This window comes from Squalius cephalus (genome assembly GCF_949319135.1).
Source record: "Squalius cephalus genome assembly, chromosome: 8".
In the NCBI taxonomy this organism is placed as follows: Eukaryota; Metazoa; Chordata; class Actinopteri; order Cypriniformes; family Leuciscidae; genus Squalius; species Squalius cephalus.
Window position 1 is genome coordinate 44,389,109 of NC_137129.1, and position 20,214 is coordinate 44,409,322.

Consider the following 20,214-nt stretch of genomic DNA (forward strand, 5'->3'; position numbering starts at 1 on the left):
GCCCAAACAAACTCTTTTGCATTATTTTCCTGTTATCTCTGTAAAGCTGAAACAATCTGTACTGTAAAAAGCTCTATATTAATAAAGGTATCTTGACTTGACTTGATTTATGAGCCCAAACACAGTCCAATACAGTAAATTAATGAGGACTGATAATAAGACATGAAACTCCATCAAGCATTCTTCTTCTTCTGTTTAGATCCTCATACGGCTCCGCATGATGAAAACTATTCACACATACTCTTCATATTTCATTGTATATTTTACTAACAAAACAAAATAATATTTTCTGAACAGTGCAAAATATTAAAATATGTATTTTCATTCAAAAATATATACGAACAAAAATGTTTCTTACAAAAGTGGTTTAATTTAGTTTTTTTCACAACACATACTTGCAGATTCACAAAGAACAGTGCAGACGACACTCATTCTCATTCTCAGTCATCAGTTGACGGATTAAATAGAAACAATAATTGCTAGATCCTGATTTAGGAGTGGTTACTCTGGTACCAGAGCAGATATTTAAGGCTGCTTTACATTAAAAGTGCAGATTCAGTATCACACAGACTCCTGAGGTATGGACTGCAGCACAAACGTTCATACGCACTGAAAATTAAATATATATTGCAGAAACACGATTGATAGCAGATGATTTGTCTGATTTCTTCAAGTGGTTTTATTTACCATGTTTACTATGGTAATGGTTAGCACACAGTCTTTTGGCTCGTATGAATATCTCTGCCTTATACGGAGACCAGAATCCACATGGGATCACAGACAGAAGTTCTTCAAGCACTCGCTGCTGTCTCTGAGAGAGAGTTTAGAGGTATAAATGCTGTTAAAGTGTTTAATGCTGATGTTTCTGGTACATGGACTCATCCGCCGCTGTCTCAACACTTGAACTCAACACTTCTGGATCCCTGAACTCAGTCTTTTCCATCCTCGAGTAATCTCTGTGGAGACGTCTGTGTATCACGACAGCAGTCAGAACCAGCAGAAACACAGTCAGTCCAACCAGCAGCATCCAGTGATCTACAGGTGAAGGAGAAAGAGAGGTTTTTTATTTTTTATTCCCTGTTTAACCCCTTAAGCCCTGAAGGCATTTTAGAGTTGTATTGTCTGAGTGACTCACACTACAGTAAAGACTCGTAACTCCAAAACTATAGCAAGGAGAGTCTAAAGGTCGGTATCGTTTGATAGAACATTACAATATATTGATATAAATGACATTACATTTGGACATTCTCCTGCCAAGAAACTGCTGATAAAAGACAAAATATATATATACTTTTTATGATGATTTTGCATATCTTTCTTATTTGACATGAAATAACTCAGGAAGGAAATATGGTCAGAGGAAAAGTTTTTTTGGAGAAGTCCCTCTATGAGCTGCATCTGGATAAACTGTGGTGATTGGATGAAGGAATCAAAAGTTACAGCATCTAGAACCGAGATAGCCTTTTTGTTGAGTATTTGACGCCCCCTCATGGGCATTTTAAAATGGTTTCTCCAAGAAGAATATCTTGTCATAAAAGCAATAGATTATGTTTATTTTGGGCTCATTTTATTTGTAATAATATGCTGTAAAAATGAAGTACCATTTTCAACGATCTGTGAATGTTTCATGAGCTATATGATGTTTTTGACACATTGCAGTACATATTACAAAAAAGTATTATGAAAAAAAGAAATTATATTTATCAGCAAATAACTCAGCAATACTTGGGAGTTTTTCAAATGACACCAATTTTGTGTTAATCAAGGCAATATTTCTGAAACATATGATAATGAATATTTTGGCAGCTAGGTGGCGCCACGGGCCGTACACTCCGGTTTACAGTGAGTCAGCTCTCGTTCAGAGTTCATCGAAGTGGTTAGATACTTAAAAAAAAGAGATTTCTAAGCTTTAAGATGACACATATTTTGTGTTATTCCACGTTTGAAAAATTGGAAAACACTTTGCACCCCAGAAAGACGAGAGACTTGTTTTAGCTAAGTATGCATCATTTCGTGAGGAATATCTCGTGATCATTGGATTATGTTGTGTTTGGGCTATTTGTAATCGTGAGAATCTGCTGTCAATAAAGATGTTCGATTTTTCACAATCCATGCATGTTTCATGGATATATTTCATGGCTACTGCTACTTCATGTGTTAGAAGTCCATGAGGAATATCTTCAGATCTGAGTGATGGATTATGGCGAGTTTGGGCTCTTTTTAATCGTGAGAATCTGCCGGAAATAATGGTCAGCAAATAATTCAGCACTACTAAGGAGTTTATCAAATTGGCTACATTCATTGTAAATTTCAGACTCTAAGCTTTCAGATGTATCCAGCATCGGGACACTTCGGGTTTAAGGGTTTAAGAACTCCTGTAAAGCTCTCATGCCTCATGTTTTACTCACTTCGATGTTCAGTGTCGTCAGTTTTGTCTTCATCTGTGTCGATCAGATTTCCCTTCCAGTCTAGAACAGATTCTGTGCAGAATATTGAAAGGTTAGTCGTGCAGTTTAGGATTAATTTACTGATTAAACATAATATCTCTCCTCATCCACTGATCTTCTCTCACCTGTGACTGAGACTGTGATCAAGGTTTCTCCTTCATAATCCAGAACTCTGTATGTTCCAGTGTCAGTGACTGTAAACTCATTAATGATCAGAGTCTCGTCACTGACGGTCAGTCGATCACTGTTGACCCCGTGACCTCTCGTCCACACCTCTGTCCAGCCTTCACTAGAGTTTCTCTCCACTTTATCAGCGTTGATCAACAGAACATCCAACTTCAGATCCTCTCCTTTCTGCACAGAGATCTCATCTGAGGAGGAACACAGACATTCAGCATTAATCATTATTATAATAGTGTCATTTAATCAAGACCATAATCACATATAGGATTGAGGGAACAGATGTAAACACTGGAAAACCCCAATCCACTCTGAATATTAAAGCTGGTATCAGTGATTTCAGGCCCAAAAAAAAAAATCACATTCATCTAATCTTTCCTAACGATCCGCTAGCTGCCCGCCCCATAACCATGCCGTCAAAAACCGCGTCTCTGTAGGCAGCCTAGGCTCTGAGATCTGCACACAAAAACGATTGGTTTCACCAACCACTCAAAACCAAAACAAATAGTGTTCCAACCAATCAGAGACGCGTTTTTTTGACGCCATGCTTATGGGGCGGGCAGCTAGCGGATCGTTAGGAAAGATTAGATGAATGTGATAAAAAAAAAATTTGGTCCTGAAATGATACCACCTTTAAGTGTTTGTGCTGTTTCTAGTCCTGCACACAATACCAACACTATTAAAGGAAATCCAGAAACACATGATGATGGTTTGATCAGTTTTGACTTTACCATGAATATGAAGATGATACTCCAGGATCTCTCGCTTCACTTCTGTCTGATCATTACTGTAATAAACATGTATAAAGTGTTTCCCAGCATCACTGTAGATCAGATCCTTGATGACGACGTCACATGATCCTTCTTTAAACACTCGACCACTGCAGTTTCTCTTCTCACACACACGGATGATTTTAGACCGTCTGATTAATCTGATCTCCACAATCTCTCTGTCCTCAGATCCACATGATAGAGAGACGTTTCCTCCCTTTATTCCTGACACAGCTTTAGTGGAGGATCCTGCAAATACACACAGCAATATTCACTCAATACACACTAGCAATACTGGAAAATAAATGTGGCGTTTCTGTCTATTTTATTAAATCAATATGATCTTAAATATTCTAGTGGAGTTATTTTAATAAACTAGATTCAAATAAATAAATGAAGACAGCAAGTAGCCAATAATATTAGAAGTGCCACATTACACACGTTTCAGATGTTGATGACAGTATAAACCCTGAGATGAGCTGAGAGACACAACAGAAAAACAGTCCACTAGAATAACTTTAGCTTGAACTAAAAAACTAAATTAAATAAATGACACTGACCGCTATAACTGATAAAGCACAGCAGAAGGAGAAGGAGATTCATCCTGAGGAGAAAACAGAAGGTGTGTTATGTGACAGATACACACATTATACACTCACTTTCATTTCAGTTAAAGATGTTCATCCACATGTGGATCTTACATGAGTAAAACATATGTAAAACTATTAAAAAAAATATATCTTCTTTAGAAAGCACAATAGACGTGTGTGTGCGCGTGCGTGCATGTGTGTGTGTGACTGGGTGAGAGAGAGAGCATGTGTGTAAGTTGTTTATTTCGATCATAGTCAAATACAGTGCAAAAAGAACAAGGCAAATATAATTAATTGTTGTAACGTTCAGAATGTGAAAATAAAGAATAAGAACAGCAACAAAATATGAAATGCACATGTGAAAAAAAAAACGGTTAAGACTTTGTTGTTTTTAAAGTTTATAGTTTTTATAGACGTCCAGGTCTGACGGGGCCGATTTTGGACCTTTTTAGAGCCTCAAGTTCAGATGTGTAAAAATAGCCTAATTGATGGCCTTTCACGATGTTACACAATATGGGTGTGATTATTATATGCAGGATTATATATACACATACATTTGGCAGCAACACCTCTTATAAACATCCAGAAGAACTAAATAAAATAAAAACATTTAGACGTGGGTCCCACATGGACGCGCAGATAAAACTTGGAATTCACGGCCAGATGACATCACGTCCGTTCAACTTTCACGGTCATTAGGCTAAACGTCAAAATGTTTGCTGGAAATCGACTCCAGAGACGGAATCGACTCCCTGTATCGACTCTAAAGACGTGAGAGGTGTGTTTGACAGTGTGTTCGGCTGCGGCTTAAAGCGATCGGTGAGAGTTGGCGCGTGCGGGCATGCGTGCGGGCGGGGAGGAGATAAACACGGACGCGAGTCGGACACTCTCTGCTTCCCGTAGAGGCTCGTGCTGTGTTTGCGTAGCCTACTTTATGACAGCTGAGTGAAATAAATACAATATCTGTCAAATACACAGACGTTTCAGATACTTTTCTGTTTAATACTTTATGTAGTAGCCTATTGCTTAATACAGCGTCTATTTGTATTAGAATAAAGCATTTAATTTGTATGAGAATAAAATACATTTTTTATCAGTTTTATTTTTGATGAATAGGCTATGACACAATATAACATGGCAACTTCATATAAAGAGCATTTACTGTTATAAAAAACAGATTTGTAGAATGTCACATAGTAGCCTATTACTGGAGCAGGAAAGCTGCTTTTTTAATCCTGACCCTATTTTGATTCAAAGTAGCCTAACTGGAGTCGAACATTAGGAGTCAAGAATCGGAGTCGACTCCAAAAAAATGCATTAAATACATCAAGCCCCGCCCACCGCACTCTGACAAAATATGCAAGCCCTGTCCACAGTAGTATGGCTGTTAGGCATTATGACATTTTTATATAGAAACAACACAGAAACTAACTATCTGTGAAATAAGATAGTAAACTAGGGGTGGAGAAATGAAGCTTCTTAAGATATAAGGATATTTCTATTATTTATTTATTTTATTTATTTATTTTTTATTAAGGATATTTCTATATGATGTCCGACTATCGCTTTGATTACGTCTGTTTGTTATTTTAGGCCTATATTTGAATGAAAGTGATAGAAAACAGTGTGATTTATAACCGGCAACAATTTGTAACTCCATAACATATTTATTTAAAGATCATATAATATGTCTTACCTTCAATAATTCGGAGAAGGAGTGCGGCTAACAGTCCTGCGTGTCCATCGGAGGGAAGGGTGTACAGTCCTTTACTAAAGTTCCCTGTTCACTTGTTGAACTCGACAGAATCGAGGCGGTCAGATGGAGACAGAAACTGTTATGTGCTTCTTCTAGTTTCTTTCAATGGGCGAGCAGAACTTAATGTTAATGTGCGTCGCTCTTCAGGTGGTTTAGCCTACAATCTTGCGTCCGAATTCCCTTTTAAATAGTATAAACAGCTTCTGTCCTGCGGCCAGATGAGAAGCGTCCTACAGGTGGATAAATATCCAGCGAGTGAGTTGGAGAGCTTTCTCGGACTGGCGGAGAAGGAGGAAACTCTATCAGGAGCGCGACGCGCATTGGACACAGTTGTTTGACGTCATGCCGAAGACACAGCTCACACGCTGTAAATGTAAAAGTGAAAGTAAGCCATCTAAAAGGCATCAGTATTGGCAATACAGAGATCATTATGAATCAGTTAGCGGATTATACTGCTCTGTTCTTAGAAGACTCTTTTCTAAAGCTTCGGCCATATTTATTTTGGTTGGATTTCTTACACAAGATAAAACATTACTTGACTACAATTTCATCCTCTCTTAACCCAAAAGCACTCAGAACATGTACAATTTGCACGACCTACAAATTTGTTACCTTACATGTGTGTGACTGTGACAGCTTTTTTTTTTTTTATTATTGCAAAGAAAGGATACAAATGACATATGAATAGCCAAAACATACATAAATTACAATAATAAAAACATACAAAAAAAATAAATAAATATATATATATAAAACAAAATTGCTAGGGGAAGCTTATTTAAAAGAAAAAGAGCTCCATATGTTGACAGTTTTAACAGCCTTTTTGTTGTTTGAGCCAGAAATCAGATTAATATAATGTTCAACTTCATGGAAAAAAAGTACAAAAGGTTTTTTAGCACTGAATTTACATTTATGAATATGAAATTTTGCCAAAATAATTAACAAATTTATAATGAAATACATTTTTTCATTATTTTGACTTTTATAAAAGCAAAAAATAACATCCTTCCACAATAAAGAAAAATCTTTATAAATATGATCAATTATGAATCTGCTGAGGTTTTGCCAAAATGTTCTGGTGAATGGGCAATACCAAAAGAGGTGCAAGACAGTTTCTGGGTGGTCTTCACAAAAAGAACAGTTTGTACTGATGTCTCTTTTATATTTAATCATGTAATGGATTCGCCTTTTTCCAATCAATATCATTTACAAATCGGTTCCAATAAAATTTAACATTAGGAATAGAAACAATTTCTTTCTGGAATAATGCACGAATGTTCTTATTGTTATGAGGAAGTTGGGAAAAACAGATTCTTCCAACTGGCGAATCAGCCACATCGGGGAGAGAGATAGAGGTAGGTGGCAGTCTGCCAGTATATTTAAAAAGCATGATTGTGCCTGATGGAATGGCGTCAAATACAATTGCGAATTCTTTCGGTGTAACTGGAATGTTATATGTTGACAAAAAGTCTCTATAGGAGAAAAGTCGCCCCTCTTCGTTAAATAGCTGGTCCACCAGCAGAATCTGATTACGTACCCAATTCTCAAAAAAAAGAGACTTGTTCTTATACAAAATATCTCTGTTATTCCCTGTGAGGTGAAAAATTATGCTTGTAAATAAGAGACCAAGCTAAGAGGACCTGTGTGACTGTGACAGCTATGTTTGAGAATACAGTGAGTGTGACATCATCAGGCCACATGACCAGGAAGTTAAAAAAATGTTGAATATTTCGAAAAATCATCTAAAAAGGTATAGATCGGTCTAATCTGAATTAGAAAAATAAGACTGATTACCATTGGCATATCTCAGGACAAACATGCAGAAAAACAGCTTTTACAAACACATTGCAATTGATTTATCGAATAATATAATATGTGTCTGTATAATAAGTGTTATCAGTGTCCAGGGCTTGTTTTGTTTGTTCATATATTGCTCAGATAAACAGGCCAATAAGCTTAATTTCTCCCAGCACTACAGACTGGTATAGAGAGTGGACCAGACTGTCTACTATATTGTTTAAAAAATACAAAATATATTGAAACAATAAATTATAACAGGTTATCTTTTGACGCTTTTCACAGAATATCAATAAAATCAAAGCGTATTTTCATTCTCCTAATTTTTGGATCAAATGTCTTCTTTCTCTTTCATATTTTTTAATATATCATATTGTGTTCGACTGTCTCTTCCTGCCCACAGAATTCACATTGTGTTATGTTTAACTATTTTGAACAGTGACAATCTCTTTTTAATAATGCTCTTGATTTCTGCCCTGCTGATGATAACTGTAAAATCAGTTACTTTTAGAAACTTCCTCTGCTGATTATCAGCCGTTGTGTGCTGATATCCACATCATATTTATCCTGTAGTGTTTCTCCTCAGTATTACAGTCTCTGCTCTGCTGTGAGTCTCTGCTCTGTAAACCGGTTAAAGACGAGCTTGAGTCTGAACAGAAGATTGTTCTCAGTGGTGTTGTATTCTAATAATAATGCAAGTATTTCTCCTGTATAATCTGACAATCCTTCATTGATCCTTTTCTGATATTCTGAACTCCATCAAGCGTTGTTCTTCTTCTGTTTAGATCCACATACGGCTCCGCATGAATCTTAGCAAGTTGTAATCTATTCAAACATCCTCTTTATATTTCATTTTTTACACACACACATATATATATATATAATATGTATTTTCATTCAAAAATACATACCAACAAAAATGTTTCTTAAAGTGGTTTAATTTTGTTTTTTCACGACACACACTTGCAGATTCACAAAGAACACTGCAGACGACCAATTAAACACACAAAATATACATATACATATGTATAATATATACATATATGTAATACATTTGCATGAAAAAAAAAACAAAAAAATTTTTTTATAAATTGCTCACACACACACTGTTTGACACAGATTGACACAGACACACTCAGTCATCAACTGACGGATTAAATAGAAACAATAATTGCTAGATCATGATGTGAGATATTTAAGGATGCTTTACATTAATAGTAAATGCAGATTCAGTGTCACACAGATCCCTGAGGTATTGTACAGTAGATTTATAAATCATGGTTTCCCCCATTATGGATGAATCATGGAAGCTACACCAGTCACTTTTGCCAAGATATCTCTATTTATCATGTGTCATGTGTCAGACAGAGAGAAACAGGCATATAAGAATATAAGGCTACATGAGAGGTCTTCATTCCAGATTTCTCTGTTCCCTATTTCTCTATCTTCTCACCCCATCATAAATTGTTTCTCTTATCCTTCCTTACCCCATCATCTCTATGTTTCCTTCCTCTCACCCCTGTAATGCTTACGATTTAAAACATGTGACGTTATGTTATATTATTTCCACATGTGATGTGTTTTAGTTTTAGAGCAGACATTGTTTAATCAGTCCACAAGGGGGCGCTTGAGAATGTTTGCTGTGTTGAAAAAAAAAAAGAGCGTGAAGAGAAATGTAAAGAATTGTAACAGAGATTTCAGAAGTTCACTAAAAGGTCTAAAAGCTGCTTTGCTGTGTCAGAGTTTTATTCAGAAACTTTACAACACCCTCATGCCTTTATGTTTCTCTGAGGTGGTACAGTAAGTTTGAGCTTATACATTAGAGAGACTTTCAGCTTCCTTTTAAAGGGGTCATATAATGCCATTTTTGTACAAGTTAATATGATTCTTTAGGGTCTAAATTAAAAGTTTGTAATATACTTTAATTAAAAAATTATCATTAGTATTGTAAGAAAACACTAATTTTACCTGGTCAAAAACAGCTCTGTTTTCAGCACGCCGTTTAAAGTCCCCGTGATCCGGAAGTTGCAAACGACTTTTCTCCAGTGTTGTGACGTATTTCCAGGTGAAACAGAATATTGAACAGAGAGCAGGGTTTTACTTAGCGCTCCTCCTCTCTCCATCTCTCACTCATGAGGAGAGTTTGAGGAGAGTGGTTAAGCGTTTTCAAACCAAGCCGTCAAACCTACGTCATCAGAAAAAGACGCCATTCCAGACCGGAAGTAACTTTTCAGATTTTGATTAAAGATTACCATGGTAAAAAAAAAAAAAAAAATATTTTTTACTTTATTAATTGTTCACCACAAGACTAGTAATATGCGCTAACAAAGTTAATAGGGTCAATTTTGATTTCATGGGGACTTTAAGTGCATGTGTCTTTAAATGATAATGAGCTTTGCTCGCCCCGCCCCTCTGTTCTGTAGGTGTTTTGACACAACACACGTGGAGTGTTGCCTTGACAACAGTTGAGGGTATATTATTATGACCGCCGCTAGCGTAGCTAGCGAAAGCGGTCATATAGGGATTGTCAAAGTTTTTTTTTTTTTTTTTTTCGTCAATCTACTGAATTTTCCGTCAACGATACCAGGGACACCGAAACACCGGGGAACATGAAATTTGGTGGGCATGTAGCCCCACTAGACTTTTACGGAAAAATTTCGTTTGGTCCCCGGGGGCCACTTCCGCGCTGGGCCCCCCCAAACCCAAAAAATGCAGTTTTTCCTAAATAACTACTTGAACCGTGGAACCGAGGATGAAGAAATTTTTATGGTATGTTGGTCTTAAGGGCCCACATCAACCTAGCCCATAATCACTCATTTGTGATTTGCGCCCCTCCCATAAAAAATGAAAATGCAATATTATTCTGCTTTAATCGCCCCTATCTTCAGTTGAGATGTTCAGAACTGCACCATATTTCATGTGTATGATTAACTTGACATCCTCTGGGGGTATGCTAAGTTTCGTAGAATTTCATCCATGGGGGGGGGTATAAAATAAATTCATTTATGTGCACATTTATTTTTGTGGAAAGCCAGTGCAGGCCTGAGCGGCGGTCATATTTTGTACCGCCATGCGGTACATCTAGTTAAGAATGGCAGCGGGAGTCTCTGAGGACACATCTGTGCAACCGTATCAATTTGAACCGGAGTCGGACCCGGAACAAGATGACGGCCCCGAAGAAGTTCGACAATTAAAGTAAGCTTAGTGTACATTAACTTTAACACCTGCGTACACAGTTTGTAATAACACAATAACCATGTTCATTATAAACGTGGGATTATGAATTATATTGAGAACGTTGTACATAGAAAACATGCCGTAATGTACCGAGTGTAAACAGCCGCATTCATCGTGAAGTGTGCAGCAAGCGATACGCAAAGATTAATATAAATATTAATATAAAGGTTAATATAAAGGTTAATAAAACATTACACTTCAGTTCTTCTGGAGGTGCAGCAGGAACACGAATAGTTGGTACCGATCCTTTTATGAGGAGCAGCTTCTTAGCAAAACCAGCTTTATACTGATCCTCATTTATAAAGCAGTCTGGTGTGTGAAATGATTTGCGCAAACATGAAAGCATTGACGTTGATCGTGGGGAATATTCCCTTCGAAAACAAACTCAGCCACTGCGTCTTCAGCGGTTCGGATTTAGGAACATCAAAATGACTGTGTTCCTTATTACACCCAAGAACAGAACGCCACAATCGCTTACGCCATTCTGCTCATAGACAGTGCTCCAGCGTATCAACAATGACGCGCGGACTATGATTGACAGCTCACTCACGAGCGAGGGCGGGACTGTGTTGAAACGCTGCTGTCAATCAACAATCGTGGGAGGGGCGTCCGACCGTGTGACGTCACAAAATCTAACGGCTTGATTTGAGACGGGAAAACATATAAGGAGATAAACAAAAAACACTGGATGGATTTTTATCATTTTATGATGGTTGTGTACAGGCACTGCCAACACACATTTCAGTACAATCAACTTGTAAAAGTGCATGTACCATTATATGGTATCAAAACCATATCATATCAATACCTTTAAGATATCAAAACAACACCTAATGCTTTGACATGGTGCAATCCACTATCCACATTAAGAAACTATGTCTCAGTGTATACATTAATACATTTGTGGTATACAATACATTTGCATCAGTTGAAACATTACTTTTCTTGCAAAGAGCAACTGTACACATCTGAAGAATCATCATCACTGAACTCTGCGAAGTGAACATTGCATACCTAAGAAAAATATAACTCTACCAGCTCTCTGCTCAGCACACAAATACAAACATAGTCTGACTTCACTAAATACATTATGAAATTATGAAGAAAATGAACAAAGAAAAATAAAACTAAAAAATAACAATAAACAGTACATTTTTAGTCTTCAGTATGGACTGCAGCACAAATGTGAATACCAGTCCCTCCAGTTTTTCGCGATTCCGTGATCGCTGAATACAACGCATAAACAACAAAGTGTCGCATTTTTTTGCAATCCTGCATAATTCCTAATTTAACCGCAAAATAATCACAAAAATGAAAAATACCTCACAAAACATTAAATAATCTCCCAATTGAAATATCTCGTTTAATTAAAGTTTCACTGCATTTTTTTACGTTGATACAGATGTTGCAAGAAAAGGGGAAATTCCTTTTCCTCGATTTACTGAAGCCTGTAATGTAAATGGTTTTGAAGCAGAAAAAAGCATATATTGCTGGACTCGGTCAAGAACAACTGGAACATTTGGCAAGATCAATGACCGAGTCCAACACGAGTCCTGAGACGATAGAGAAGCGTCTAGAGCCTGAGCTGGAGAACTACAGCACTAGAGTCATCATGATCATGATCCAGTTCTTCAAGCACTCGCTGCTGTCTCTGAGAGAGAGTTTAGAGGTATAAATGCTGTTAAAGTGTTTAATGCTGATGTTTCTGGTACATGGACTCATCCGCCGCTGTCGTCTCCAGACTCAGATAAACTCCTCTGGTCATGACCACTCCTCAAGCCGCTGTGGACTGAGATAATCGACGGGTCAGAAACCCAGTCCACTGGCCCAGACGAGGCCCGATCAGGATCCGGAAGTGACGGTGGAAACACGGCTATTGACCTCAACACTTCTGGATCCCTGAACTCAGTGCTTTCCCCCCTCGAGTAATCTCTGTGGAGACGTCTGTATATCACGACAGCAGTCAGAGCCACCAGAACCAGCAGAAACACAGTCAGTCCAACCAGCAACATCCAGTGATCTACAGGTGAAGGAAAAAGAGAGGTTTATTTTTAATTCCCTGCTTAACCCCTTAAGCCCTGAAGGCATTTTTAGAGTTGTTTGGTCTGAGTGACTCACACAGAAGTAAAGACTCGTAACTTCAAAACTATAGCAAGGAGAGTCAAAAGTAGGTATCGTTTGATCGAACAGTTTTCACATTTTTTTAAAATATAAATTACATTACATTTGGACATTCTCCTGCTAAGAAACTGCTGATAAAAGACAAAAAATATATATATAATTTTTATGATGATTTTTGCATATCTTTCTTATTTGACATGAAATAACTCAGGAAGGAAATAAGGTAGGAGGAAAAGTTTTTTTGGGGGGGGGGGGAGTCCCTCTACATATGAGCTGCATCTGGATAACACTGTTTGGATAAAGGAATCAAAAGTTACAGCATTTGGAACCAAGATCCCCCTCATGGATATCCTTTTTGTTCAGTCCTTGACGCCTCCTCATGGGCATTTTAAAATATTCTTCCAAGAGGAATATCTTGTCATAAAAGCAATAGATTGTTTATTTTGGGCTCATTTTATTTGTAATAATATACTGTAAAAAAATGAAGTGCCATTTTCAACAATCTGTGAATGTTTCATGAGCTGAATGATGTTTTTGACATATTGCAGTACATATTACAAAAAGTATTGTGAAAAAAAAGAAATTATATTTATCAGCAAATAACTCAGAAATACTTGGGGGAGTTTTTCAAATTGTCTACGCTTTCAAATGACACTAATTTTATGTTAATCAAGGCAATATTTTTGAAAAATATGATAATGAATATTTCCGCTGCTAGGTGGCGCCGGCGGGCGGTACACTCCGGTTTAGAGTGAGTCAGCTCTCGTTTAGAGTTGATTGAAACTTTAAAAAGCTGAGATTCTTTAAGATGCTTTAAGATGATACATATTTTGTGTTATTCCACGTCTGAAAACGAGCACGGATGATCCGGGAAAATATGAAAACACTTTGCACCCCGGAAAGATGATGAGAGACTTCTTTTTTAGCCAAGTAGGCATCATTTCGATTTTTCACAATCCATGCATATTTCATTGAGTTATGAGCTGAAACGTCACATCAAAACAACATAACATAGCAACATAGCACTGCTACTGCTACTTCATGTGTTAGGATTATGGTGAGTTTGGGCTCTTTTTAACTGTGAGAATCTGCTGGAAATAATGGTCAGCAAATAAAAAACCCCGGCGGGACACTTCAGGTTTAAGGGTTTAATTACTCCTGTAAAGCTCTCGTGCCTCATGTTTTACTCACTTCGATGTTCAGTGTCGTCAGTTTTGTCTTCATCTGTGTCGATCAGATTTCCCTTCCAGTCTAGAACAGATTCTGTGCAGAATATTGAAAGGTTAGTCGTGCAGTTTAGGATTAATTTACTGATTAAACATAATATCTCTCCTCATCCACTGATCTTCTCTCACCTGTGACTGAGACTGTGATCAAGGTTTCTCCTTCATAATCCAGAACTCTGTATGTTCCAGTGTCAGTGACTGTAAACTCATTAATGATCAGAGTCTCGTCACTGACGGTCAGTCGATCACTGTTGACCCCGTGACCTCTCGTCCACACCTCTGTCCAGCCTTCACTAGAGTTTCTCTCCACTTTATCAGCGTTGATCAACAGAACATCCAACTTCAGATCCTCTCCTTTCTGCACAGAGATCTCATCTGAGGAGGAACACAGACATTCATCATTAATCATTATTATAAAAGTGTCATTTAATCAAGACCATGATCACATATAGGATTGAGGGAACAGATGTAAACACTGGAAAACCCTAATCCACTCTGAATATTAAGCGTGTCCGCTTCAGTGTTTCTGCTGTTTCTAGTCCAACACTATTAGAGGAGATCCAGAAACACATGATGATGGTTTGATCAGTTTTGACTTTACCATGAATATGAAGATGATACTCCAGGATCTGTCGCTTCACTTCTGTCTGATCATTATTGTAACGGACTCTTAAAAAGTATTTCCCAGCGTCACTGTAGATCAGATCCTTGATGACGACGTCACATGATCCTTCTTTAAACACTCGACCACTGCAGTTTCTCTTCTCACACACACGGATGATTTTAGACCGACTGTATAATCTGATCTCCACAATCTCTCTGTCCTCAGATCCACATGATAGAGAGACGTTTCCTCCCTTTATTCCTGACACAGCTTTAGTGGAGGATCCTGCAAATACACACAGCAATATTCACTCAATACACACTAGCAATACTGGAAAATAAATGTCTTAAATCAATATGATCTTAAATATTCTTTATTTAAATATTCTTTAGATATTTTAGTAAACTAGATTAAAATAAATAAATGAAAACAGTAAGTAGCCAACAATATTAGAAGTGCCACATTACACACGTTTTAAATGTTGATGACAGTATAAACCCTGAGATGAGCTGAGAGACAGAAAAACAATCCACTAGACTAGAATTAACTTGAACTAGGGGCCCTTTTTTAACGATCTGAAACGCAAGTATCAAACACGAAACACAAGTAACTTTGTGGGCGGGTCTCCGACGCAAATCTAAAATGTGTTGGTCTGAAGTCGCTTCATTACTCATAGGTGTGGTTTGGGCGTAACGTGAAATAAACCAATCAGAGCATCATCTCACATTCCCTGTAAGAGCAGGCGCGCTTGTTCCACGGCGGATTGCTATTATAACGGCGGATTTGCCAGGAGCGGTTCACAGCCGAGGAGACCGACGTTCTCGTCAGGGCCGTAAAACACAGAGAAGTGACATTGGGGATGGAGAAACACACACAAATCAGCTTCGGTTAAACAGGCGTATGATAATTTGGGTAAATGTGTAAGCTAGATTAATGCCTATTTTTCACATCTTCATGGACACAACAATGATTTCCCTCATGTGTAATATTTTTCCTTATAATAATGTATGATTCGCTAAAATGAAAACTGCTGCGTCTGTGTGTAGATGAGAGAAGTAAAGTGTGTGTGCGTTGTGCACACGCTACATTATGGCCAAGCATGCGCCCTTAAAATAGCATCTGAATAACGCGCCACTGACTTTAGACGAGGTTTCTCCTGGTCTGTGGAGGAATTGTTTTCTGAAACTGCAAAATAGCACCAGGGAACGTTTGCGCCGGAACACGCCTCCTCTTTTCACTGAACCGCCCCCGGGAGCGCAAGTTCATTCCCTAATTTACCGGCGTGCGTCTGTGAAGGGAAAAGTCCGCTGTGCGTCGGGTGAGAAATAGGGAATGAAACATGCGTCGTGTACAAACTCAATTACGCTGGATGCGAGATAGGGCCCTAGAACTTTTAGCTTAAACTAAAAATAATAATAACAATAACATAAATGACACTGACCGCTATAACTGATAAAGCACAGCAGAAGAAGAAGGAGATTCATCCTGAGGAGAAAACAGAAGGTGTGTTATGTGACAGATACACACATTATACACTCACTTTCATTTCAGTTAAAGATGTTCATCCACATGTGGATCTTACATGATTAAAAAAATGTTTTTATCTTTGTTTCTCCCATCATAGAAAGCACAAGTGTGTGTGTGTGTGTGTGTGTGTGTGTGTGTGATGCGGATTCATTGAATTCGTCCTCAGCGGTGAAACATACAAGTGTCTATGGTGTTTACCTGATCTCTGATCAGTTTTATTCATCTGTTGACGGTGTAATTAGACATTAGTATAATTAAAAGGAATAATAGTAGTTAATAGTTTCTTATTGGCCTGTTTATCTGAGCCATGGAACAAACAAAACAAGCCCTGAACATTAATAGAAGAACGAAGATAGAATAGAAGATAAGTTAATGCAATTTGATATTTTACTTTGTTGTGTCTGTCAAAGGTGTTTTTCTGCATGTTTGGTCTAAGTTTGTTGCAGTTACACTGTATGACCAGCAGGAGTCGCCACCGTGTGGGGATTCGAAACAGTGAATCATTTTGTGAATCAATTGGTTCAATTGATTCAAAGCTTTGAAAAGATCCGTTTCTCCCATCACTACAGAGGTTCGAATTACAGGGGGTACTGGGGGGTACTATACCCCCCAATGACAGAAATATCAGTTTTGGGGGGGGTCAGATAATTTTTCTGATATTGTGAAAAAATATTATTACAGTTACAATACAAGTCAACTCCTATTTTCACTGTATGAACATTTTAATGTAAAGCGATTTCAGACACCCCTATTGTGGACCGTACCATTTTTAACCACCGTGCAACGGAGATAGAGAACAACTTCAACTTCTCAAGCAAGTGTCAACGGTGAATGACAAAACGCTAGTTTCATAAAGTATCATTCTTTTCAACATTCCTTGTTTGTATATTCAAAAATATTTAAAATAATTTAATTTAATACAGTTATAATGTTTCAATGTGAATTACTTAATTTTATTGGTAACAGCCTAGTGTCTAATTATTTTAATTGAATATATTTATCAAATTTAAGAATTTGAAATGAAAGATGGAGCATACATTTAATAAAATTAGGGGAAAATGCCCTTTATAAAGGTACAAAAAATTATTCTGAGTGTTTTCAAACAGTGATGTAATGAAACATTGACAATTTAAGTTTGAATGGAGTAAAGCCTCTGTTTAGGCTATTAAGGATTGTAATTTTGCCAAAAGAAGAACTTATTTTAAATAAATGTTCATTTTAAATACTTCAGTGTGATATGTTACCATATTATCATGCTTAATACTGAGAATTTGAATAATTGTAATGTGATGATCAGATGCAGATATCTAAATCAGAGAATATCATAGGTTCGGGCGGTTTGCGGGTGGATTATTTATTTTTAACAGTGGATTCGGGTGACTCAAAGTGCACCAGATTAATGAATTTTTCTTTAAAATGTACAAAATTTTCTTCCGGGGGGGGGGGGGGGGGGCATGCCCCCAGACCCCCCTAGAGATACCAAGCTCCACAAAAAAAAAAAAAAAAAATGGGGGACACATCTACAAAAAAAAATAATACACATTTAATTATCTTATTATTAAACATTATTATGATTTTACCACCTCCGCCTCTTTTTGAGCCAGGAAAAACCCTGGAATAGGCAATAGGCTTCTAAGGTATTACTTTTACTAGTAATTAGAATGGTATTTCAGTGCACTTAACTTAACTTTTGGGAGTTGATCAAAACAGTTCTCTTTTGGATAATAACAATGAGATATTCTGTAGCCTACTGATTATCAGTTTGTCGCATGTTTAGGTTTAGACCTTGTATGTGTGTTGCACAACACATGTTGCACTTGGCGATCACGGTGGGGATTGATATGGTAGTGGACCATGATGGTCATAGAAGAATTGAAGGAGCAGCAGTACCCCCCAATTATGGTGGGGTAATTCGCACTCTGTAACAGAGGACACTACTAAATAAAACTAAGACGCTTTTCGGGTTTTGCACTTTGCAGACGCTTTCAGAACAGTGTCTCTGCCTTCCTGCACATGTTCATCGGCGTTTAACCGAGAGCTGAGTAGAACGGTTTGTGGATAAAGCATTCACGATACACCTGACTGTTTCTCAGACCGATAACGGCAGACATCCCAAGTCTTCCGGAAGTTCCGGGAGTCTCCCGCATATTGGTAGCAGAGGCCATATTAGACATTCTCTGTTGGTAGCGAGTCGCGGCTCCCTGATGCCCGCAAATGAGTTAAAATCTGCCGGAATCTAGAGCGAGCGAGCAGGAGCGCGCATGGGAGACGGAGACTGTGAAGCGCGCGCACGGCTGAGAGGGAGAGGGAGCGAGAGACCTTGCGTGTCTTGCGTGACTTTTTGCAGGTTGGGAATGGGGTGTCTGTAGGGTATGTTTAAAAAAAAAAAAAAAAAAAGAGCGATGGATGAGGTGAATATTTACAATCCGTTGTCGGAAACAAAACTTTGGTTTTATAAATGTATATTTAATAAATAAATAAAAAAACATGTTTTAGAGGTTCATTTCCCAGCTACCAATCAGAGTAGGCTAATCATGCTAAAACATAGTTATATTAATAACCCCACTATAAAACATAGGCTAAACCATAAAAATAATTGTCTTAATGTCCACTGAAAAAAATCAGTAGGCCTATAGACTATTTGACTCTCCTTAACATCAGCAGGTTGAGTTTCCCACAAACAGACAAAACTATTGTATAAGAACACAAACACACACAAGCTATCGTTATATTTAAAAATATGAAAACTTACTTGGTAAAAGTGCGTGGGTATCGTTTAGTCTTCATCATCACACAGCTCAGAGTGAGTGCTAAACCGCTACCTCTCGCTTTCGCTGTCAGCTCAGAGTGAGTGTGTGTCAGGTGTGTGGGGCGTCGGTCGCACCCGTGGGGGATGTGGGGTTTTAACACCCACACTTTTCCCGGTGAGAGGGTTCAACACCCGCACTTTTTCGAGGTTTTTAAATAAGCTTGATATGTTTTTGGGAAGATGTTCTGTTTATGTTTTGTTGACATGTCGAGTGTAGGCTAATATATTTCGTTTTTTAGACTAATGCTAATTGGGATATTGTTCAGCAGCTAGCTAAATTCGGTTGGTCAGCTGGTTGTTGTTGGTTGCTCAGATGGTGTTGAGGAGCTTGGGATACACAAGTAGTATTTAGCTAATTTTGCCAAGGTGGGATATTTATCTTTATTATCTCTCCACCAATCCTGGTGCCTCTCACCAAAGTAAGCCAGGACTTCATTTCTTCTTTGAGTGTTGAGGTCCTCCTCAGCTTTCTCCTCTCTGCTCTCTTCGTCACTGCTGCCTCCAGACTCAAGGAGTGCGTCAAGCAAAGATGTCGAAGGTTCAGCTGCGGTTCTTATGGTTGAGGTGGTAATTTGCTGCTGCACCATCTCCCTTCTTGCTGCAAGTGCTTAAGTTTGCACTTTAGCTTGAACAGTTATAATTTGCTCAGGTGACAGAACCTTGGGTCCAGAGCAGAGGAGATAACCACAGGATTATCTACCTGATCAAAGAGTGTTTCCATCCATCTGTTTTGAAGCTGCTCAACTGCTGTGACTTGGAAGGACTTCACTGAAGCTGAATCGTAGGCAGCACCTCCAGTGGACTTCAAGAGCCCTTTCACAAGTGGAGGCAATGAAGAGACTGTTATATATTCCTGCCCACTCATAAAAACAGTTGCACATTCAAAAGGCTTAAGAGCAGTGCAAAGCTCTTCAAGCTGACTCCACTGGTCTGGTTTCAAGTCAAGATAGCGTTTGTCTCTGTGAGTGAGAGATGGGTCAGATAGAGTTGCAGTTACAGGCCACCTCTGTTCAATCAGTCTGTTAATCATGTAGAATGTACTGTTCCATCTCGTACTTACATCCTGAACAAGCTTATGCTCAGGTGTGCCCATTTGTTTCTGTTTGTTTCTTTTCTCCTGGTTCTTCCTCTCCATTAATTTTGTGAAGTG

The 20,214-nt window shown here is 38.0% G+C and overlaps 2 protein-coding genes across 2 annotated transcripts; both read right to left on the reverse strand.

The window, feature by feature from the left end:
* Window positions 1-353: 353 nt before the first annotated feature.
* Window positions 354-6,000, reverse strand: LOC307163724 (uncharacterized protein). The gene is made up of 6 exons (XM_079879941.1): window positions 5,684-6,000; window positions 3,958-4,001; window positions 3,359-3,646; window positions 2,573-2,818; window positions 2,409-2,480; window positions 354-1,035 (listed from the first exon to the last, which is right to left on the reverse strand). The coding sequence occupies exons 2-6, from the start codon at window positions 3,998-4,000 to the stop codon at window positions 851-853; spliced, it is 834 nt and encodes a 277-aa protein (XP_079736067.1). The 5' UTR covers window position 4,001; window positions 5,684-6,000; the 3' UTR covers window positions 354-850.
* Window positions 6,001-11,467: 5,467 nt separating this feature from the next.
* Window positions 11,468-19,093, reverse strand: LOC307163716 (uncharacterized protein). Its single transcript, XM_079879924.1, has 6 exons — window positions 19,008-19,093; window positions 16,170-16,213; window positions 14,726-15,013; window positions 14,254-14,499; window positions 14,090-14,161; window positions 11,468-12,797 (listed from the first exon to the last, which is right to left on the reverse strand). The coding sequence occupies exons 1-6, from the start codon at window positions 19,043-19,045 to the stop codon at window positions 12,496-12,498; spliced, it is 990 nt and encodes a 329-aa protein (XP_079736050.1). The 5' UTR covers window positions 19,046-19,093; the 3' UTR covers window positions 11,468-12,495.
* Between the last annotated feature and the right edge of the window lie 1,121 nt (window positions 19,094-20,214).